Source organism: Amyelois transitella, chromosome 17, assembly GCF_032362555.1.
Source record: "Amyelois transitella isolate CPQ chromosome 17, ilAmyTran1.1, whole genome shotgun sequence".
Taxonomy (NCBI): Eukaryota; Metazoa; Arthropoda; class Insecta; order Lepidoptera; family Pyralidae; genus Amyelois; species Amyelois transitella.
In genome coordinates this window covers 5,188,871-5,211,215 of record NC_083520.1, presented here as the reverse complement: position 1 = coordinate 5,211,215, position 22,345 = coordinate 5,188,871, and the positions used below count along the sequence as shown (strand labels likewise).

At 33.4% G+C, this 22,345-nt stretch overlaps 3 protein-coding genes across 3 annotated transcripts; 2 read left to right on the top strand and 1 right to left on the bottom strand.

The window, feature by feature from the left end:
- Positions 1–52: 52 nt before the first annotated feature.
- Positions 53–1,671, top strand: LOC106142232 (uncharacterized). Its single transcript, XM_013343915.2, has 3 exons — positions 53–235; positions 1,059–1,128; positions 1,330–1,671. The coding sequence occupies exons 1-3, from the start codon at positions 150–152 to the stop codon at positions 1,489–1,491; spliced, it is 318 nt and encodes a 105-aa protein (XP_013199369.2). The 5' UTR covers positions 53–149; the 3' UTR covers positions 1,492–1,671.
- LOC106142231 (EF-hand domain-containing protein D2 homolog) lies at positions 1,663–16,817 on the bottom strand. Its single transcript, XM_013343914.2, has 3 exons — positions 16,502–16,817; positions 3,179–3,343; positions 1,663–2,462 (listed from the first exon to the last, which is right to left on the bottom strand). The coding sequence occupies exons 1-3, from the start codon at positions 16,669–16,671 to the stop codon at positions 2,210–2,212; spliced, it is 588 nt and encodes a 195-aa protein (XP_013199368.1). The 5' UTR covers positions 16,672–16,817; the 3' UTR covers positions 1,663–2,209.
- A 3,406-nt stretch (positions 16,818–20,223) lies between these two features.
- Positions 20,224–22,286, top strand: LOC132902734 (uncharacterized). The gene is made up of 4 exons (XM_060948937.1): positions 20,224–20,382; positions 21,011–21,151; positions 21,597–21,726; positions 22,143–22,286. The coding sequence occupies exons 1-4, from the start codon at positions 20,360–20,362 to the stop codon at positions 22,269–22,271; spliced, it is 423 nt and encodes a 140-aa protein (XP_060804920.1). The 5' UTR covers positions 20,224–20,359; the 3' UTR covers positions 22,272–22,286.
- The last annotated feature ends 59 nt before the right edge of the window (positions 22,287–22,345 follow it).

Below are 22,345 nucleotides of genomic sequence, written 5' to 3'. Positions count from 1 at the left end.
CCACTGTCGGAATTACAACGAAAAACGATTTGTTTGAAACCTTCAAAATAATAGGTATTTGTATTATTTCACATTTGACTTAATTGTTGATCCGTTATACTTAATTGTTTTGTTTTTAAATAAAGAAATCTCAAAATAATGAATTAAACATGTCTGTGGCAGGACAAATGAATCAGCAGTTGCAACAAGATCTCCAAAATGAGCTGACAACTGCAAACCAACTTTTACGACTAATGTAAGTGACCAATAATAAACATTTGTCGTTACTGCGATGCGCCGCTATAGGTACTCAGTAGTTGAGTTATAGACCTTCAGTCTGTTCCGGTAAGAACCCGAAAAAATGGCAGCTCAGCTCGATGAACCGCTCTCGTGGTTGAAAGGAGTGCTCGTGTTCCTTAGGCGGAAATTTGCGGAATAACTTGGTATCCGCTCCGACCCGATTGACTCCAGACTTCATGAAGCTCGACAAAAGACACGCCCTCTGCTCCAAATTGTTAGACTTTGGCACTGTGTATTTGGTAGGTTAAAACCCTACACAACCATCTAGCAATCTACAGCTGGCAGATAAGGCTCTGTGCACATATTTTTATAAGCTTCCCAAATAGTAACAAGGTACAGAAATTTCTCCAGAATGTATGTATCCCCACTGCTTGTTATGTGGGCATGTTATGATGTATCTGTATATCCTAAAATAATAAAGAAATTGGTTCAAAGTAAATTTGCTTTTGATATTGACTATGTACATAATTATAGTCACGTCTTTATCCCTTGCTGGGTAAACAGAGCCAATTGTCTTGAAAAGACTGAAACATTAAACTGTATGGCTTTATGATGAATGTCAAGTAGCGACAGGTTGCTAGCCCATTGCCTACAAGAGCAATCCCAAGTTTATAAGCCTATTTTTATTGAATAACACAAAGAAAAAGTCAATTTGTAGTTTGTATTTAAGATAATCTTCTTTTTAGATCTGACCATAAATAAACCTTAGACAATTTCCAAAGTGAGTAGGTACATTGAAAATATTATTTCATATCACAATTTTTTATTGTTTTTAACAGATCTTTAGAACTACAACAAATCAAGCATTTCACACGAAGCAATGGAGAATTTGAAGGCAATATCAAAAAGGTAAATTAATTAATGGTGATTTTAATGTTTACAATCAATGCAAGAATAGTCTTGCATTGGTTGTAAACATTAAAATTTTTAGTAAAATAATAAATGTTTGTTACATATTTAGTAAGTTAAATCAAAACAATAAAACAATAAGTAAACATGTTTATCAAAAGAATCTTCTGCCAAGTTGTAACTGTAAGTAATTTTTTACAGAATGCATCTTTACTCACTACATTGGGGAACCTGCAGCAAATTGATTTAGAAAATATACCTCCAATGACAAGGAAGGAAATAAACATGAGCAACAATTCAAACCAGAATGTGTCTTACCAACAACATGAAACATTCAGAAACAGCTCGGGAATAGATGACTGATGTTTCATAAATTTCTCTTTTATAAATTTAAAACTTCAGGCATCACCCTGATGCTCTAAATAAAATAACTGTCGGTAATATATGTGTACATGAGTGTTTAAAATAGCTTTATATACTTCTAACAGATTCCCATGTTACCTACAAAATAGGGTAAGTAATAATAAACAACAATTATTTTATAAAGAAGTTGTATTTGATTTACCTTAAAATTACTGTTTAACATCACATATAACTTATATCTTTAACTTATGTAAATATAAGAAGGCAACATGAATTGAAACTTGTTGGATTCAACAAGTCAAATGTTTTATATAAAAGTAATGGCCAATTATATAATAATTTTTAGGCCATAATTAACTTCCTTTCAAGATTTTATTTTAAAAAACACTTAAAATCTAAACTCATTCAAGACATATTTAGCAATATTTTTTTTTGTAAAGAAATTAAAAAATTATCTACACTATAATATCAGTTACTAAAATAATATTTTACTAGCAAATTTCCTATTCCTTTCAATAACTGACAGAAAATTAGGAACTTACAATCATTTCTTAAGCAATGGGGAGAGAAATCCCGTGAGATGAATCCATGCAAACCTCCGACATTCTTTTATTATATTTTTCCGTATTTCATAATTTATGGACCCACCAAAACTAAAGCCATGGTAACAGCTTACAGACTAGATACAATGTGATCAACAGAGTAACACTGGCCTTACTTATGATTGAAATAAGGCGGCTTTTTCTTTAAACTGCTGCCTTCTTAAGGCCTTTTCTTCAGCTTCTCGTCGTTTTTGTTCCTGTTCTTGGATGATCTCGTCGTGGAATTTGTTTGATTTTGAGAGCTCCTCGATTTTGGCTTCGAAGAAGTTTTTGGCTCCGTTTACGCCGACTTCTTCCACGTTGATTTCCGTAAGCCGCGCAAAGGCGTCCAATCCGGAGTCTGAGACCAATTCGCCAGCGCGAGCTTTTCTGAAAATAATAACATTAATTCGTCAACAACTGACTTTCCCCTGGGAATTTCCAGAAAAAAATGTCTTTGCGTCTGAACTCCTGAACGTTCTGTAGTATCATCAAAATGTCTTTTTTGTCCAATAGCAAGCAATGAATTCCTTTTTGTCAAAGGAGTTTTATTATTTCCTGATGTAATAACAAATTTTAATACAAGGATAATTTGATTGTTACTGAGTGACTCAAACCAGGCAAATGTGTTTATATACTCATGTCTCATACACAATAAACCGCGTTTCATGACTACAATGACGAACTTCGAGTGGAAATATAAATAACACCTTTTGTAGGTATACCTTCTTACTTGCCCAAATGTTCAAGAGACTTAACTAGTTAGGTAGGTAAGGTATCTACAGTTTTTACAATTTTCTTACAGCCATGTGTTTGCCTTTCAGTCTTTTTCAGACTGTTGGCTCTGTCTACCCCACAAGGGATAAAGACGTGACTATATGTATGTTTTTGCGTACATACCTAATTATTACGTCTATATCGCTTACGGAGTAGACAGGGCTCACAATCTTGAAAAGACTCGAAGACCAAGATTCAAATAGCGACAGGTGGCTAGCAAATCGCCAAAAAAAAGAATCCCATGTTTTTAACCTTTTTTAAGGCAACTGGCACAGGTATTTGACGTCGCTGCGAAAATGCAAGAAATACAACATAATTTTTTTTATTACCTGTAAATGAGCAGAAACTCCCTAAAACTGATTTTATTATCGCCATCTTCATCGACCTCCGCGATCATGGCCTTGAGCCCGAGGTGGGTTTGTGGGGCTCCCAGTCGCTCCATCATACGCTTGACTTCGGTTAAATCCAGAAACCCGTCCCGACCTTCATCGAATCTGCAACCAAGGAAAATAAGCATATAATACTTATACTCTGGCGAGTTCATAAAAAAGTTATAGGACGAGGCTCCTTTTAAAACTTGGGTGTTTCATCAATGATGATAATTACTTCGTCACACCTTTTAGTACGTATGTACTAGCCTTGTGGAAACCAATTCTTTTAAGTTTTAACAATTTATTATTTTTTTCTATTAAAATTTGAAAGTACCTACATTATGTATTGTAAAATATTATTCCCATATGACTAGAGCTTGAAGAAAAATTTCTACCACAATTTGCATGTTTTAATGCTTATGCGTCTGCAGTAAACCTACTTACATAAATGGATAAAAAAAATTTACAGACTATCTATCACTAAAGTCTATTATGTACGTCATCCTATTGTTTATGTTAATCTATTGTGTTTCTTTTCACTACATGATAAGTGTAAGTTTGTATCCTTTTACAAAACAGGTAGGTACCTGCCTTACCTGCTTAGTTCCAGTATCTCAAAGTTACCTACCTATCTGGAAAATTATATAATAAATAGTATTAAAAATAAATAACCACAATACGCTTTTAATATGCTTATTTATATCGCTAATACCTACGTATAATCCAGTTAAGCTAGAAGGTAGGTATTTATTAATTTTAAATTTGATAAGACATGTAGGTAGTCTCAGCGAAATATTTATCAATTCGTCGTTCAAGGTTCTAACATAAGTAAATAATTGCTAAGGGAACGTTTTCATATGTGAACTGTAATGAAGCCCCAGAATTTTTATTATGACAAAGGTTAATAACAATTCAACTCGGAATCATAAACGAAACATCTATATTCCTATTATTAGGTTTCAGTGATCAAGTCACATTGTCAGTGTCTAACACAATGCGGATACCGCCATTACCGTCAAAGAGGACCGTTACCATTAGGACGCATGGACATTGAATTTATATTATAATTGAATTTATAATACAAACAATTTGCAGATGTTTTCATTTTTAATAAAGTATTTATTTTTATGCCGTGTGGTTCCCGGTACCAATAGAAAAAGGAATAAGACCACGCCTTCTCTTTTTCCATTCCTTGTAGTCTTTTAATGATTGTTGGCTCTGTCTCCTCCGCGGGGGACGTAGATGTGATTATATGTTATTATTTAAAATATATTGCACCTTATATAATGTAAAATGGATGGACTTAATGCCATAAGGCATTCTATACCAATCGATTGAAGTGAAAGTATGTAACATATGGGTTTGTCTTAATCATGTAAGGTAAATATAGATGATAGATAGATATAATACCCTTTATATCACAAAAAATTATAACAAATAAATAAATGGGTATATTTTCAGTAAAATATTACCAACCACGGTACCTATAGGTGCACAACTATAAAAATTCCACGGAAGTTGACTATTGACTTTAGGTACTTAACTGTTACTATTGGCATCGATGTGCTCTATTTAGTTACAATTACAACTATTACTCCTATTGTCGTGTGCAAGTAACAGTAAACAGTGTTTCCACCTATCAGAATAGGATCATCTCTCCATTTCTTTCTGTATTTTAAAAGACGTAGGTACAAAAGAATAAACCAGAGTTTTGAGACAAACAACTAAAATGCAGTTCGGAATATGCAATGTTGAGAGAAAATTATTTAAATTATTCCTATCAAATATTCACATTACAAAATCACAAAGAAAACAGTCGAATTAAGAACCTTCTATTTCTTAACTCAAAAAACTTGTGAGGTACTAGCTTTCCGCCCGCGGCTTCGCCCACGTGTAATTCGGTTATATATAGCGTTTTTTAATGATCTCGACAGGGCTTTTTCTTCCACAGGCTGAAATCTTGTTACAACTGGAATTAAATATAGCCTGTGTTACTCAGGGATGATGTAGCTTTCTAATGGTGAATGTTTGAAATCGATTCAGTAGTTTCGGAGTTTATCGATTACATGTGTAAACAAATATAGTCTGATAGTCATCATCCCATGTGAATGAGCTGATGATGGAAGGTACAACTCCTCAACGGTTAGGAGTTGAAAGAAAATTCTTACGAAGTTATACGTACATGTGAGGCTATTAGGTTGACCTGATAATAAAAAGTAAATCTCATTAACGTTAAGAATTTAGGTGAAAATGGATGCGGACAAATTTCGTCTCTTCACTTGTTTCCTTTTAGTTGTTTGTATGGGTAGTGTTAACACAAAATAGGGATTTAAAGGCGTGATGTTATTAATGTTATGCATGTATGTACATAATTATGTATGTTATTATGTATGTTAAAGAGACGACTGAAAGTTGTCATACAAAGTCTTTTTTTTTAAGGATGGGAAATCATCAAATGACCTCTCCCGCTCTGGGTGGAACGGAAGGGAGTGTCAGACTTTTACTGACTAAAACCCACCTCGTTCCTTCAGTTGCCCTTTGCGTTCCGGGGCCACGGTATCTTGTTAGAACTTTCCCGCAGCCCCGGCTCAGTTTATCCCGTTTCCCCCCCTTGGGGGTTGACATTTCAAAAATCCCTTCTTAGTGCTCACTTATGTTACTAAAGGAACCTCTGTTCAAAATCTCAGACTCCTATACCGAGCGGTTTCGGCTGTGCGTTAATAAATCAGTCACCCAATCGCACCCCCTAAATCACGATTGGAGGGTAGTTTGAAAAAACTTATAATGTCAAACATATTTACTTGCCTATGTACGTGTTCATGCCAAGTTTCAAGTTTATAAACCCAAGGAATAAGATTTTTCATAGAAACGTTTTTACCCCCTTTCCCCCCCTTGGGGGTTGAATTTCCAAAAATCCTTTCTTAGTGCTCCCCTACATATCCCAAGGAACCTACATTCCAAATTTCAGCTGTCTACGACCAGTAGTTTCGACTGTGCGTTGTCTGTCAGTCAGTCACTCAGTAACGGAAGAGTTTTATATATATAGATTAATTCTTTTTCATAGTATTCGGAGTACCGTAGCTAAAGAAACTTCTAAACTGAAGAAGTCAATTTGTATTCAAGAGCCGTCCCAAGAAATACTATGCAGACGTTTATTGGCCACCTACTTACCTAGTTTGGACTGCAGTGTATATGAGACTTGCATAACTAGTCTGGCCTAAATGCTGTTAAAAGTGGAAGGTGAGTGCGTGACGTAATTTTGGGATGAATATCAAATATAGATAACATTCCTCTGAGTGCACTAGGTATAAGTGAGTGCACTTATAGGTTAATCTTAGATGTTTTATCTACCACGTCTTCATATTAGATACCTACTTGTTAATATTCTGACATTATGAAGTACTAGAAGCCACCCGCGACTTCGTCCGCATGGAATCATTCCCGCGGGGACTCCGGGATAAAAGGTAGCCAATATGTTATGCTGGGTCTTCAGCTACCTACATACCAAATTTCATCGTAATCAGTTTAGTAGTTTTTGCGTGAAAGAGAAACAAACATCCATACTGACTTCCTGACATACAAACTTTCGCATTTATAATATTAGTAGGAAGTAGGATTGTTAATAACGCATGTAGCATTAAGTACAAAATTATTTGTGCAATAAAATGTAAATAAACAAATACGATGGGCCACGTTGAAGTTGAAAATTATCCCATGTTCTTCACAACTACGCTAAGGTGGTATATTTTTCTATGTGGCCCATACTGTACTAGTGCAGTTGTTTTTTTCAACATTAATAGAATAGTGTGATTATGGAATAACACAAAACACAAAAGTTATTGGCGAATAAAGTTATTGTTGATGCATTGTCTCAGAGAAAGGCACGTCAAGGTGAACTAAAGGTAAACTACTTAGGATCTATAACTAAGTATCTATTCATGCTAGAGCTATCAGCTAGAAATGGAACCAAGTACGATCAGTGATGTGGCTGATAGTTTTATATATGTAGATGGCGACTTAGTATTGCTTCTTTCTTGCATTTTTCCCTTCTATTATAAAGAGCCTAATGAGATTGTTAACATTCTGAAATCCACAACACAAACCGCAGCGCGAGGTAAGGAGTTACACAAATAGTTATACCAAAATAAGTGTTCCTGTTTCGCGTGGGGTTTTAAGCTAAAATAAGGCTGCCGCATTCTTGGACGAAAGTTGGTATTATGGTAACTTGGTGGTTTAACGTTACATAGATACAACATATTCATTTAATAATTATTTACCTTTTGGTTTGATAATCAACATTTTGTACCTTAATAGTTTACGCTTGCTGTGAATGTTCTTATAGATTTACCCACATAAGCAAAACTGTTGTTCACTCGTTTTCTTGCACTCAAAATCAAATTTTCTAGTAGGTATTTCCTTTTTTTCTTAAGATTTTTTTATAAAATCCTCCACTATACGGTACTTCTCTACATTTCTCAACAAATATAGGTACGAACCAAATTTCTACCTACTCCTAAGTCCAGTTTTTTCAGCTGTACATTGTTTGTCAATCACGTATCAGGAACGAAAAGTCTATCTTTTATCTTTATTGGTATTTAATGTCAGACAAATTAAGTGTGTAATACATGTTCTAGATTCACCAGTCACCTTTCATAATTGATTATGTCACGAAAATATGACCAAACTGGATGTGATCCTAAGTGAATGGCATGGCAGAAATGCATTCATTGCTCATAAGGTTATTACAAAGATGGTATAATTACATAAATTTTAAATAAAATTAAGATATTGCTACAAAGTGAGTGGTAGGTACAGTTAACAGCATGTCAAGCTACCCAAAATCACTGTAAATGCGCCTCGATGCCGCCTATGACGGGTTCCATGCGATGTACGATATGCTATTGACTGTACATTCATTGCGCTGACGAGTGTCTCATACGCGTGCGAACTTTAATAAAAAAACATAACAGAAACGAATGGATTATTGGAGAAGTCTGCATTAGTGGGTAAAATGTGGTCGCTCTCTTTGAAACGTTTTTGTTTTATTTCATTACATAACATATAAATGATTGACTGACATCAGCACACGGTCCAAGGGTTTGAAATTTTGCATGTATATTTTCTAATTTGATCTAGATGTGATTTCCCGAAATTCAGAAGAGAACAGCTTTAATGCGGGCACAGCCGCGGGCAATTTCCGATTACTACGTACACTAATAATATTAATGATGAGGTAAAATTGTATTGATATTCCTCTAACTGATATGACTAAGACAGTTATCAGAAGTTATCTGATATCTAAATTTATTTATCTGTCTAGTTCAAGATTGCCTTCTTGAAACCGGTGTTTCTCTCAATATATGCTTGTAAAAATACACAACAAGTAGTGACCTTTTGCGAACGTCATACAATGATAATGCCAATGACTGATGCTTTACCTACTCTGTTACTCACATACTAAGTATTATCATTTCTTTGTTTTCAACTGGATTCTGCAATCTGTTTAGAAACCTGACCTATTATCAAATTTGGAAAATAAATGGCTCGTTTGAATAAACAATTACTCTGAGACCTACGTTTGTATACCAGAAAAAAAATATTGCACGGATTGGATAAAGCTCTATTTAGTACAAAAACAGAACTGCCGGCAAACATTTTCAATTAGTGATTCATTCGCACTGTTCGAAAAATGATTTGATCATTACAATAATTTATTTTTCCTGTGATCTTTAAATCACGTTAGTCGGGTGTGTATCATTAGACTTAAGACTAGCTAAAACTTTCATTTTAATATGTTTTATTTTTTGAAGAAATTATTTTGGTAAAAAAATACATACTTAACTCGTTAGCAATTATTTTATTTTTATCACAGTACCACCTGACGTAACAGAAATCGATGTCTTCGATCAACAGTCTAGCTCCACACCCATTGAAATGAGGCCAGTGGTAATAAAACCAGTAGCTGTATGTTCTACTAATAGTTTCGGGCCACGCCAAATAGCGAATTCACCTTTCACCCTATTCTTCAGCCAGTTGGGAACAATTTTATGTGTCATCATAATATTGCTTATGTATAGTCAACATCCTATCAGCCTGACCAAATTCACTAATTGGCCGCTGTTACCTCGTATAGAGTTGCATACAGGATAACTTTATATGCTGTTGACTGTAATTTCATTTAAAAAAATAATATCGGTACTCACGCCTTTGAGGCAGCGATCCAATAAATATGTAAATATACTTAGATAATAAGTAATATAAAACAAAGGACAATTATTAAACTATATTATTTTTCTAGAATATAAGAGGATTAACAATTTTAAAAGTAAAAAAAATATCAATGGCTTACTGGACTTGTTGTATATAATTAATCGATGCTTTCACTATGTACTTAAAAATTAACATAAATTAGGTTGTTTGTTACGTATAATTAGTAGATGTGGTTGGTACCTAATTACTTAAGTTTTGATATAACTTGTAATAATAAGGCGTCGAATTTTGTTGTGCTTTCTAATAAAAATATACACAATCCCTTACGGGGTAAACAGAGCTAGGCTTTCGTCTGAAAACTTTTCCTAAAGTACAATCCCAGGTTAGTAAGCTTTAATGATACTTACTTGTTGTATGCTACTAGCGGTTGTTAAGGTTTTAATTTGTCTTTTTGTTTGTTAAGTGTGATTGTTTTCAATTATTTTTATTTCTATTTATAAAATGAAAATGAAATAATACGATACGACGAATAATATTTACTGGAAGTTACTTAATTAAAAATAACATGTTTCTAAAAATGCGTTTACTAATAAGGTAGATAGAGTACCATACATTAAATTACCCACACAACATATTTCTCAATCGCTTTTCTTGCTTATACTTTAGAGCACCGTTGCCGCAGATATTGCAACCGCAGTGTACAATCAACAAAAAAATATGTTTCATAAATTATGATAGTTCTTGCTTCGTTCTGGTAATGAAGAAAAAACGTAGCATGTGCCAAGTGCTTTTCTTCTCGCGCATATATTATGAAAGTCAATAAGGTAAATGTTTATAAAATTGGGATACTACTTCGTCTCTTGTGACTTCTAACTCTGTTTACCCCGAAAGGAATGAAGACGTAACATGTATATAAATTTTAATGTAATGATTATACAAGTGTGCCAACAGATATGTAGGTTCCAAGTAGGACTCGTGGTAACTTAACAAAATAAGGTAAGAAATTAAATTACTTTGTAGATACATTTGTTGCTGAATGTACCAATGCAAGTTTTGCAACACTAATACAATGCGAATTGGCTGCGAAACAACGGCTTTCCTAACAATATGCTATATTTATTACGGTATAACGTCATATCTTATTTAAAGTTATCTGTCTGTTCCGACCTTTAACAGTTGCAGTTTTATGAGCGAATTAAAAAGTTCCGATAAAAGAAGAAGGCATTCTTCGAATCCACACTAATATTATAAATATGAAAGCGAGTTTTGTTTGTTACCTATTCTACAGTTAAACCACTGAACCGATCTGCATGAAATGTCGCATACATATAGTGTGGAGTACGGAAAGAACTCATAGCACCTTTTTTCTTTATAGGGATTTGCAAAAACCCCGTGTTCTTTTGTAGGTGGCGCTAAAGTTGCGCGGGCACAGCTGCGGATAAAAGCCAGTTGTAAATAAAATAGAGGTGCTTTATATTAAAGGTTCTTTAAAAACTAAAATAAACATCACCTCAATTAAGTACTTTTTAGCGAAGGTTCATGTATAAATATACTTGTATTTTTTCTTGTTACTAAATTTTTTAATGTAATACGTTCTTATCATTTGCAACAAAGCAACTAATCCTCCATTATTTTTTTTAAATTTAAATATAGATTTGTAAACAACTATAATAACTAAATTAATTATAGGTGTATTGCACTGCAGGTGTTTCGTTAATGGCAGTTTAATATTATGGGCAATTGGCAAACTACCGTATTTCTTTTTTTTTCATTTGATGTCTGATGTGCTGAACCATGTATCCTGCTTGTGAGGTGTGTAGATATCCTTATAAGTTGCACAATATGAATCCGCCTTATTACATCACTAAAATACGCCGCGGATCAGGGGGAATTTCGATAAATCCCCTCTATCTCTAGACCTACTAAGATACCTTCATCCCAAATTTATAATCTCTAGACCCAGCGGTTGGGCTTTGCGTTGATTTGTCGGTCACAGTCAGTGTTTTCTAAAAATAAAAATTAATAAATATTTAATTGATGTATTTATATTAACAGCTCCTTGCAATACGATTACGTTATGCAGTAAGTACAACCCACAATAAGTATATACTAAGAGGCTTTTCATGAGTCTGACATAGCCAGGGTGTCACAATAATCCAGTTACGACTTAGGTATAAGGATCGTATGCATTATGACACGTATATATACTAAGTATATGCTTAGCCACGGTATGAGCACATTGAAACGCAACCCGGAACGGCGCACCGACTTGACGGGTGATACATTTGTAAAGAAATAGTGGACCGCATGTTTCATTCTCCTACATAATGTGTATTTGCTGTAAAATATTGAAAAACAAGTCTTTGAACGGAAAAAGAACAGGACACTAGCTGACACAACCACGTGTACTGTTCCTACATATCTACCTACTAAACTAAGTTATAAACTAAGTTTAAAAAGACACTTCAAACAGCCTATTCTGTGAAAGTTTTCCAATCCCAAGTAACATAATTTTGTAGGGAAATAATTAATTACGTCATTATTATTAGATATTTATATGTTAACTTGGAATTCTACAAATAACTGATGTAAGAGTTACATAAGGCGTGGTTGTTAAATTTGATGTCTTGGACGCGTTCCAAAAACAGATTTGGCGTGTTTGCTTCGCTTGCCCTAATTGAACCTGCTACGATACGGATTTCTGAATGAGTTAGGGTTTCAAAAATTATAGACTATTTGAATTATGCAAAACCAAGAGTCCGCCGAGTTGCGGGAAAACGCTGAAGAAAGAGTATTTGATAAAAAAAAACAACAATTTAAACTTAACTTGATTTTACTAAAGATATGTAGGTATCATATTTGATACGGCTTACCTATGCTATGTTTACTACGAGTATTTTGCAAAAAATAGATATCTTATTTATACGTTGATGGTATGTAATACAACTAACGTTCATTTACCTTACGTACAGGTTCATGTTTAACTAAAGAATTCAGTATTAATTTCTGCACTTCATAACACATTGATGATTCAAAATTTCCATGGGAAATAATAAAACTTAGGTTTTTACGCAATTTTATAAGGTTAAGTCTTTATTAATATTGCTTTTGTATGTGCTGTTCACATACTTAAGTTTTCCTGGTGTAAACGGAATTATACCTACGTTCAACGTTATTTTGTTCGCACTTATAATGTCTTTAAACGTAATTTAGCAAAACATCCAGGTATACCTATATGACGATACAGTTAGTATGACCTAGACCTTGAAGGTGAGGAAACGGATAATATAAACGACAAGACAGAGCAACAAGCGTAACAGCCCACAGATGGTAATCTTATCTCTGATATATTCGCGGAATACCAGTTACCTGTTCCGTCTGAATCTGTCTGTACTGTTAACAGAAGTGCATAGAATTTAAGGATTTTTCCTAACGTGACTATTGTAATAGGCTATTTGACAAAGTTCTAAAAACTATCTTAGGGTATTTATTTGTTTATAAGGAGCCCTACAAAAATACTTTTCTGCCTTTATTACAGCTATTTTATTAAAAAATCGAAAAAGAAAATGAAATATTCAAATATGCCGCCAAAACGCGACTTTTAGCAATATGGCGGCCATGGCATGCAGTGACGTAAATTTCGTGTAAATATCATACAAAGCTTGTTGGTGTTTCGAAAAGTTTTGATTTTCGCTTGTTTTATTTAACTTGTGCCACGTCATATGTGTGAAAATTATTAAAATGAGTTCCTATAAATGTTGTGCAGTGCCTCAATGCACTAATACAACAATAAAATCTCCTACGAAACTGTTTTTTTCTATGCCGATAGATTTGAATATTCGCAAGAAGTGGTTTCAGATCATGATCTAAGATCAGTGGTTACCAAGATATACTTACATTGATGTTTTCACATTCCTCAGTTCGGCAGCATAGAAATCTGGATTGTCTTTGAAGAAGACGCCAACCATTATTGCGTCCACTTTTGGTAGGTTTCGACTGTCAGCTTTCGCGGAATTGGTTTCCATTATTAAATACCTATGTTATCTGAGTAATCCTGAGCGATCAAACACTTTTAAAATCTTGAAAAATAATAGCGAACACTAAGGAGCGGTACGATCCACAGTCTGTTTATGGATAATTGACGTCATAATAGAAATAGCCAATCACGTTCGTTTTTAGTCACGTGACAGCTGCATATAAAAACCTAATTTTCTGAGACGGATTTTGTTTAAATAATGCAATATTTTTATCTCGCGTTATTACAAATCGCTCCAAAAAAATAATATAAAGACTGATGACATAAAAGAAATGTATATTTTTAATACAGTCAAATAGCCTATTACAACTGTTTGCTATCAGTGACAGTCTCATCAAAATAGGACAAGCCCAGGAAACCAAAAAAGACACTTCGATTTAAGATCTATTTACCTAAAAGAGTCAGTTCTCGCTTATAACTTGCCGTTTTTACGTAAAAAGTAATAACTTATTTGTATGGTTCGTTAATGAAAATGACAAGTAGCCATGACAACTTTATATTTCTTAGTTGATAAATGAATAAGTATCTACTTATTATCTTCAGAATAATCTAAGACATTCGCTCGTGTTACGGAAAATTTATGAAACTTCGATAATAGGTTCGAACATCGAAAACTCGTTAATATCAATTCAAGTTTTGCAAACTAAGTGTCCTAAACCCGACGCATTTAAAAGTCTGCAACAGTTTTATTTATCAAGATCAGTGAGTGTTCTGAGTCATCTCTCATTGATTCGGTCGCGTGTCAGCCGCACTTCCTCCCCCGCTGGCTGGTCATGTCGACTCGATTTTATCACACGCCCATTGTCGTATCGAAAACGGATGCCTACATTAATACACTTACTACGCGTTCCCCGTATATTATGAGTATTAGTTGAGTAGTAAATAATGTCATTGTTGATACGTTTACAAATTGTTTTAGCGTTATCTTTAAATTTTGTTTGCAGTAAATGTACTTAGTAAATTGCTCATATAAACAATTAGTCATTCCCTCTAATCGGTCATAAAGTAACAAAGTCTTAGGTTGGTGAACAAGAGAAGCCACGTTAAAGTATTTTTAGGGTTAAGTATTTGAACTCGACCCTCGTAACAATTTACATTTAGGATTAAAAAGTATTTAGGCCAATACATCAGTATTATTTCCTAGTGCCAGAAACAATACCTACCTAAATCTGGAGGTAATAAAACTTAAATTCAGCATCCTGTATATAACCTTCTACTTCTGAACCGACAGAGTTCAACCAAAGGTCCCCGTTCGTTTGCTTGTTTGTCCACGCACATTGTGCATACAAATTAACACCTGGCTTCCAAAATAGTAGATAAATAAAAGGGTTACTTCTAAACACTGAGTCATTGTCAACTCTAGAATACGTAAACCGTCTACATATTCCAATTTAAGTGAATCATTTTATTTTAATTTTCATATGATGAACCATTTTATGACTTGTCGATGATTAACATCCGGTTTAAGGATAATTAAATATCCATTTTACTTCAAATTAATTTAGTGAAATATATGCTCTTATCGACCAAAACAATTACCTACTTCAGCAATTATAATAATGCAAATATGGTAAAAGTTAATCCTTAAAAGTTTCGATAATTAATCTAGGTTTATGTCTCTCTCTCTCTCTTCTGGCTTCTATCTCCTTAAATAATCAAGATTTCTGTTGACCAAAATACATTTTGTTTTTATTAATTAATCGTTTTTAAAATAACTACTAGTAGTACTGAAACCGAAACAATATTCATTGTGTCAATCAATAAAAATTTATTGAAATAATGGTCAAGTCATTATTCCTATAGAAATATAATTTGTTTGTTGTTTGTTCAACTAATAAACATCAATTGTTTACCTTGTCAGTCAGTTCATTGTTAGAAAAATCGGAACATGTTTATTTTCTTTCAATGATATCTGAGTCTTCGCTTGACCTTGTTCACTATACCGAGCAAGGCGTAAAATTAGAGTAATTTGGTAATACGCTACAAGTGTTTATTAGTTTCTTATGTTGTTAGATTATTTAAGAACATAAGAAAATAATTCCTTTATTTTAAATCCTCTAAATTTTTTTTATTTTCTTTAGCCAGTAATTTTCACGCTATGAAATATGATTTCAATGTAAGCAATAATAAATAAGTCAATTAAACGCAATTAAACAAATCGGTGGGAATGTTGATAGGTACTAATATTAAATCGACTATTTATGCACATTCGACCGTTCAATGTTAAAGTTAGTTATGAATAAATATATATTTAGTGTTTTTATTTTTATTAAAAACCCTTCAATTTAAGAGTTTTAAAAAGGTCACTGATTACCCATATCAGTCAATTTTGCTAATAAAAAAATCATCAGTACTAACTTAGAGTATTCACTTGATAAACAAACTCCGCATTATGTAAATGAAAGTGGCAACAAAGTTAGTAATTCCCGTAAGAATATCGTGTCTCCATTCATTTCGGTCTCCCACGACGGCATGCGTTGTCATTTCACCTAATTAATTATAGTTAGGTACCTATGTAACATTATGTTTTCAACCTCGTTTATTGAGTAATTGGTCACACTTTCACTGTATATGTTAACCTTCGTGTAACAGATTATGTTAATGTGTGTTTAAGCACTTTTATACGACTAATTAATTATTTTTACTTCTTCATTGATTGTGTAATATTTTATATTGTCATAAATATTAAAAAATATTTTTTTTGTCGTAAGTTCATATTCTCATTATCTACCGTTGGATTTATTTATCTTTGTAACTAAGATATGCCTATTTATTTAATACCTCAGTAGGCAATAAGGGAAAGATAAAGTAAATTCGTTTATATAACGAAATAAAATGTTAGCTATAGTTAAATAAATAACTAAATATATTAGAACATTTGCATATTAATCGTAGATCAATTTTAATATTATGTCTATTATAGTAATATATTCGTATATTGATGATCTACCTATTCTTTCTTAATAAGTTCACTTTGCTTACTTCTAGAAAATTATCAGGGTTATAGAATACCAATGTCTTAAGAAGGTACTCACTTGTTAAATGTGACCTCGTATTGTTTTATTTCTTTTCTTGAGAACTCGTGGAATTCCGTGTAAACGTTTACGAATTTGTATTTTGGTTTAACCTCGTGTCCCTCCTCCAGTTTGTCATTGATTTCTTGTCTCCTCGAGAGAATGCAGCTGAGTTCTTCCGTCGCGGCCATGGTGGTAATTTGCGCGCCAAAAAAACGAGAGGGTATTTTACGTGTGAATGTCGCGAGTTAGCGGTGAGAAGCTGTGTGCTTGCGTGCGACGTTCGTGATACTGGTGGCTTGGCCGGTCCTCAGTCAGTGCCTTCGCACTCCGCGCGCGCTCCCTCGCGGCGTGTCAGGCGGAATACGGCGCGGGGGACATGCGGCGTGATGCGACGCGGCCCGGCTCCCGTCCGCGCATATCTTCCCAAATGATGACAGTTCATCTGTATGTCAACCATTAAATTAATATCGTACGAACCATGATCGGAATTGCATTAAATCTTTAGGCTAATAAATACTAAATTCAGTGTTATTTTCAATCCAGTGGCATTGTTTTGTGGTTATTGAGATCCTAATTTATACCTACAGTTTAAAATATTCAAACTGCATCAGCTAATTTAATGCAAATTCTGAGGTCAATTTTAGCGACTTTAAATCTTGGGTTAAGTTGCTATTTGGTGACATTGTTATTTTATTTGGTAGGTAGGTAGGTACTAGTTGACGCCCGCAACTCCACTTGCGTGTTATTGGAAATACCAAGGTTAAGGTTATTAAATTTACTCAAATTTCGGTACATATTTACAAAGTAGCTTCCCTCTGGCTTCCCTTTGGCTTCTACATCACATGATCCAGATTTCCATTTTTTTTCCGAAGAAAATGCTCATCAGGTTGAACAACTTTTATCAAGACGTCTTTTCCATAATTCGGATGATTTAGCCAGTCTATAATGGTTTCGCATCAGGTGTTCCAGATCTTCGATTTTTATACGCTAACAGAAAATGCTTATCAGGTTGAACAACTTTTGTTAAGACATCTTTTCCATAATTCGGTTGATTTAGCTGGTATATAATGATTCTGCATCAGGTGTTCCAGATCTTTGATTTTTATACACCAACAGAAAATGCTCATCAGGTTGAACAAGCTTCTTTCTTCAACTTTTTAAGACGTCATTTCATTATTTCCTATACTATATTATCCCTATATGTTGGCCAAAAAAAAGGAAAAAAAAAACACACGCAATAAAAAAAGTTTCATTCAAATCCATCAGCACTCGTAGTTCCGGAGATTACCGGGTACAAACAAACATACAAATAGACAGACCTTTTTTTTTCAAATTCACGCTTGATTATTATTTTTATATCAATATAATTTTTTTTTTTTAAATATACTCAATGTACAGAGAAAAAATTTTTACTGTTTTATTATAAGCATTGATACTTACTACTTAAGTGATAAATGCCAATTTCCAATACTCAACGACGCATAGTAAAGCTTTGAACATTCTCTCCGTTTACGTAACGTGGATGTGATGAATTTGTATACCGCCCCACAATACGATAGACAAACATGATACTCCGATATTGGGTAAACTGAAAAATATCGCTGAAAATTGAACAAGACGTTCAAGGACGTCCTTAGAGAGGAAAGTATAAATTAAAGTACCTTTGTCATCTCTACATCACAGGCGTTGAATATTTGTTTTCCCTCGGGAATTTCGGGAATCATCGGGCGCGAATCCAAAGATAGATTAGTAGTGGCTGCATTCTAAGAGATATAAATTTCACCTTCCTACTACGGTCATTTTAATTCTGAATAATATTACCTTATACTTAATTTACATTTCAGTGAAGGTATCGGTAATAGTTATGAGCTATCTATCAGAGAAATATTAGAGGTTTACTCGTATGCATATTGGTTTTAGATAGGATTTCGTCTTCAACGAACCAGGAAATTCTGATTTACCTTAAATATTTACGATTACGAATGCAATGCTTGAGTTGTATGTTTACGAATCACGCGATTTTCTTGTTCTCATATTTCTATGAGAGCTCGCGTCATCGCGTGTGACAAACTCTACCTGTTTATTGTGGACGATGTTATTGCTCGGTGTTCAGTTCACGCAATAACGTAATACTTACACGGATGAGAGAATATTTTAAGCAACCTGTGCCATGACAACATATGATATTATTAATCATTATCGTTACAATATTTATTCTAATTTACCATGAATGTGAAATGAATTATCCTCCTGGCATCAGTCGTCCTGACTTCTCTGGAGAGAAGCCCGGAATGCACCTATGACCGGATTGGGTCAGTCGGTGTTTTACACGAAGCGACTCCTGTCTGTCTGACCACAGCAAGCTTTACAGGAGAACCCAACCTACATTGGATAATGATTAGGAACTTATCCAGTTGCCTGAATATACTAGTTTTTTTTTTCAAGATTATATTCGTTACCTCTAGATAATCTTATGAATAAATGGTTTTATTAAATAAAGTATTTCTTTTTTTTTATATTTATTTTGGCTGATAAGTAGCTACTATCTAGGACTTTTGGAGAAACTGACGCACATGATAAATACGACAAGCAGAACTCAATATGTTCAATTATATATTTACACTAGCTGTTGCCCGCGACTTCGTCCGCGTAAAGTTGAATCTTAATCATACAGTCAGATACAGACAGACAGACAAAAAATGTAAAAAAAATTTATCTATTCGTTTCAGTCAAAATATAAAATAAACAGACAAAATATTTTTACCGTTTTATTATATGTAGTATTTTGATTTTCAGTTTTTTTAAATAAAATACTCAAACAACACAAAAAAAAATATTTTTAATAAATAATAATATCTTGTTTTTGTTAGGACTCGAACTCGGACCGTTAAGTTCACAGTGTCATCCACTGAAACATCGAGGCCGTTGCGGTGGTGTCGAAATTAAAATAGACTACATACATATTGTCACGTCTATATCCTTTGCGGGGTAGACAGAGCCAACAGGCTTGAAAAGACTGAGTGGCCACGTTCAGCTATTTGGCTTAATGGAGATTCAAATATTGATAGGTTGCTCGCCCATCGCCTTAAAAAGAATCCCAAGTTTGTAAGCCTATCCCTTAGTCGCCTTTCACTTATATTTATATGTTATAGGTATAATGCTGTCGTATAATGATAAATGACTTTGAATTTTAAATTTCGTAACTTATTTGCAGGCAAACTCATGTCTTGAGTTCATTCAAATGTCGATCACTTTTTTTTAATGAACCGATTTTGATGAAACAATCTTTAAATGTTCTTCTGAGTTAAAACAAAGCAACTGGTTAAAGTTTGAAATAAATCGGTTCAGAACTTTCGGAGATAATCGTGATCATACATACAGACAGATAGACAAGAAATTAAAAAAAAATATATTTTTGCTTTCTATTATTCATTCTAAGTGTCCCTCTATCTATTTCAGCCAAAAATACTAAATGCACAGACAAAATATTTTTATTAATTTATAAAATAAGATATATTTTATATATAATATATAATAAAATATTATTTAATAAAATAAGCGGTTCTCTGGAATTTGAACGTTGTCATTAATGAAACAATTTGATACAATTCATCTGCGAGCAAATAAAATATTATCATTTATTGTAACATTTCATTTGCAATGATGAACATTACTCTTGCGCTAAATTTAATAGCTATATTAATTTTTATAAACGTTATCACATGACCTTGTATAACTGAGATAGATAGGATGTGTGCAAAATGTTTGAAAATATAGACAAACAGTCATTACTGTAGGGAACGGACGTCTATGTCGAATATCTTGAAAAATAAATGAATAAAAGTATACGAGTAAGATTCAAATAATCTTCAAATCATGTCAATGATATTGGAAGACAGGTAAGTTCACTTTTTTTTATTCATGTTGATGATTCAAAACTCATTGTTTATTGTCTTCTATCATACAAAGCCACTTGCATTGGTTTTGGCGTTGTTTTCATGTCCCTCTCGTAAAGCTGTTTACTTAATGCGCAAATGTAAAAGGGAGATTTAAAACTTTTAAGTTATTTCCGCCAGTTGAAAAGCGAACATTTAGTGAGTACTTATTTTCTAGAGGTTAAGTTTTATCCTCTTTTATGTATATTTAACAATCGTGTACATCAGTCTCTAATTATTTTAACAAGAGCGGGGAGAAAGGAGTGATTTACGTACACACAATGAGAATTTAATAAATCTGGCCAAATTAACTAGAAAAACTACGTCGATAATCTTAATTGCACAGGATTTTATACTTCTTAATTTTCATTGTATTTAATTCATTCCTTTATATTGAGACGACGACGGTGTCAAATTTAACTGATCAGGAAAAAAGCACTTTTTCAAAAAGTACCAATGTCACTTACAGAGCTTGATTCTGTAAATTTTGGGTTTGAGGATCATTTACTGGGCTACAGAAAATTCGTCGAGTCTTTTAAACTTTATTATTGTTGTTGATTAACATTATTTTATAATTAACTTTGTAATTTAGGTCAAGAAATGGAAGAAACACTTTAAGGGGCGATGAGTCAGGGTCGGATATCGTAAGAAATTTGTTTACAGATTACTTTACATATACTAACCTTGATGAGTCTAAATATAATAGAAACAAGAAGCATCGAATAATTGTAAGGTGAGAGCGAAAACATATGCTTGAATTGAATTTAAAGAAAATCTTTATGCTTCTATCCTGATTTATTTTATTAAAATCTATATACCTAATGGATAAAGAGGACACTGATTGACTGATTATCAATGCATGTTCTAACTGCCGAGTGTACCGCGGAAAATCGGCATGCTCTCTTGGACCCATAGACCACATAAGAAAGGCTTTCATGCCAATTTTGAATTACGCCAAGCAGTTTGGGCTGCGCATTGATATCAGTTAATATCCTCTTTTGTGAATTACAAATCAAAATACATTTTCTGTTTATATGGATTACTTAAATACAACTTACAGTTTAAACATGGTAGGTAGTTGTGAAAAATTATCTACAGCGGAAGTGCAATAATAGTATCTGAATATAACTAACTATAAGTTTACTGTTTATTGTGATTGTTCGAACTTCTTTTTACAGTTGTATCTGGTTCACAATAGTATTTTGCAGTACATTAATTTGTATCCTGTTTGCAAATAAATTGTGGACCAAATGGAGCCAAAACTCGCTCATTATTGTAAATACTGATGCTCTTGTTCCTGTACATCAGGTAATTTTAAGTGGTAATTGTTTTGATAATCAAATAATAGTTAGGTACCAAAGTTAATACCTAAGAATATTTTTCCTAATAATTTGAGATAGACTAAACTAGAATACGAGTATATGGTTAACAAAAACCATAAATAATGCTAATAATATTTCAATATTTTGAAACTTATGAAATTCTATATTTTCTTTGTAATATTTATTATACTAGTATCTAATCAAACATTGCCGTAAAGGTAATGTTTTACCCTTTAAATTAAAAGTACCTACTTGATGTACCTATCTATTCCGTGTCCATAAATTATAATCAAATATAAAACGTACATAACAAAAAGACTATAAAAAAAATAAAGCATGCACTGTTTGTGGTAGAAGCATATATTATGAAAAATCTCATTATCACAAAAACTGTGTTCGCAGATTCCATTTCCCGCAGTGACTGTTTGTTTGGAAACCAAATCGATGTCATCAAAATATAATTTTACGAATAATTATCACCTATATAATAATTCAGAAACACGCGCCAAAAGTCTGTCCAAGAGTAAGTAGCTATGCTATACGTCAATATTTTACCTTTGACGGCTAGAGCATTTCTCTCAATGGGCTTCGCCATACAGCGAGGG

Coding starts and splice junctions, on each gene's coding strand:
- LOC106142232 (XM_013343915.2), top strand. CDS start 150: ATGTCTGTGGCAGGACAAATGAATCAGCAGTTGCAACAAGATCTCCAA. Junction 236..1,058: donor AACCAACTTTTACGACTAAT/GTAAGTGACCAA, acceptor TGTTTTTAACAG/ATCTTTAGAACTACAACAAA. Junction 1,129..1,329: donor TTGAAGGCAATATCAAAAAG/GTAAATTAATTA, acceptor AATTTTTTACAG/AATGCATCTTTACTCACTAC.
- LOC106142231 (XM_013343914.2), bottom strand. CDS start 16,671: ATGGCCGCGACGGAAGAACTCAGCTGCATTCTCTCGAGGAGACAAGAA. Junction 3,344..16,501: donor TACGAGGTCACATTTAACAA/GTGAGTACCTTC, acceptor CCTTGGTTGCAG/ATTCGATGAAGGTCGGGACG. Junction 2,463..3,178: donor GAGTTTCTGCTCATTTACAG/GTAATAAAAAAA, acceptor TATTATTTTCAG/AAAAGCTCGCGCTGGCGAAT.
- LOC132902734 (XM_060948937.1), top strand. CDS start 20,360: ATGTCAATGATATTGGAAGACAG. Junction 20,383..21,010: donor TCAATGATATTGGAAGACAG/GTAAGTTCACTT, acceptor TTTGTAATTTAG/GTCAAGAAATGGAAGAAACA. Junction 21,727..22,142: donor CTCTTGTTCCTGTACATCAG/GTAATTTTAAGT, acceptor CTGTGTTCGCAG/ATTCCATTTCCCGCAGTGAC.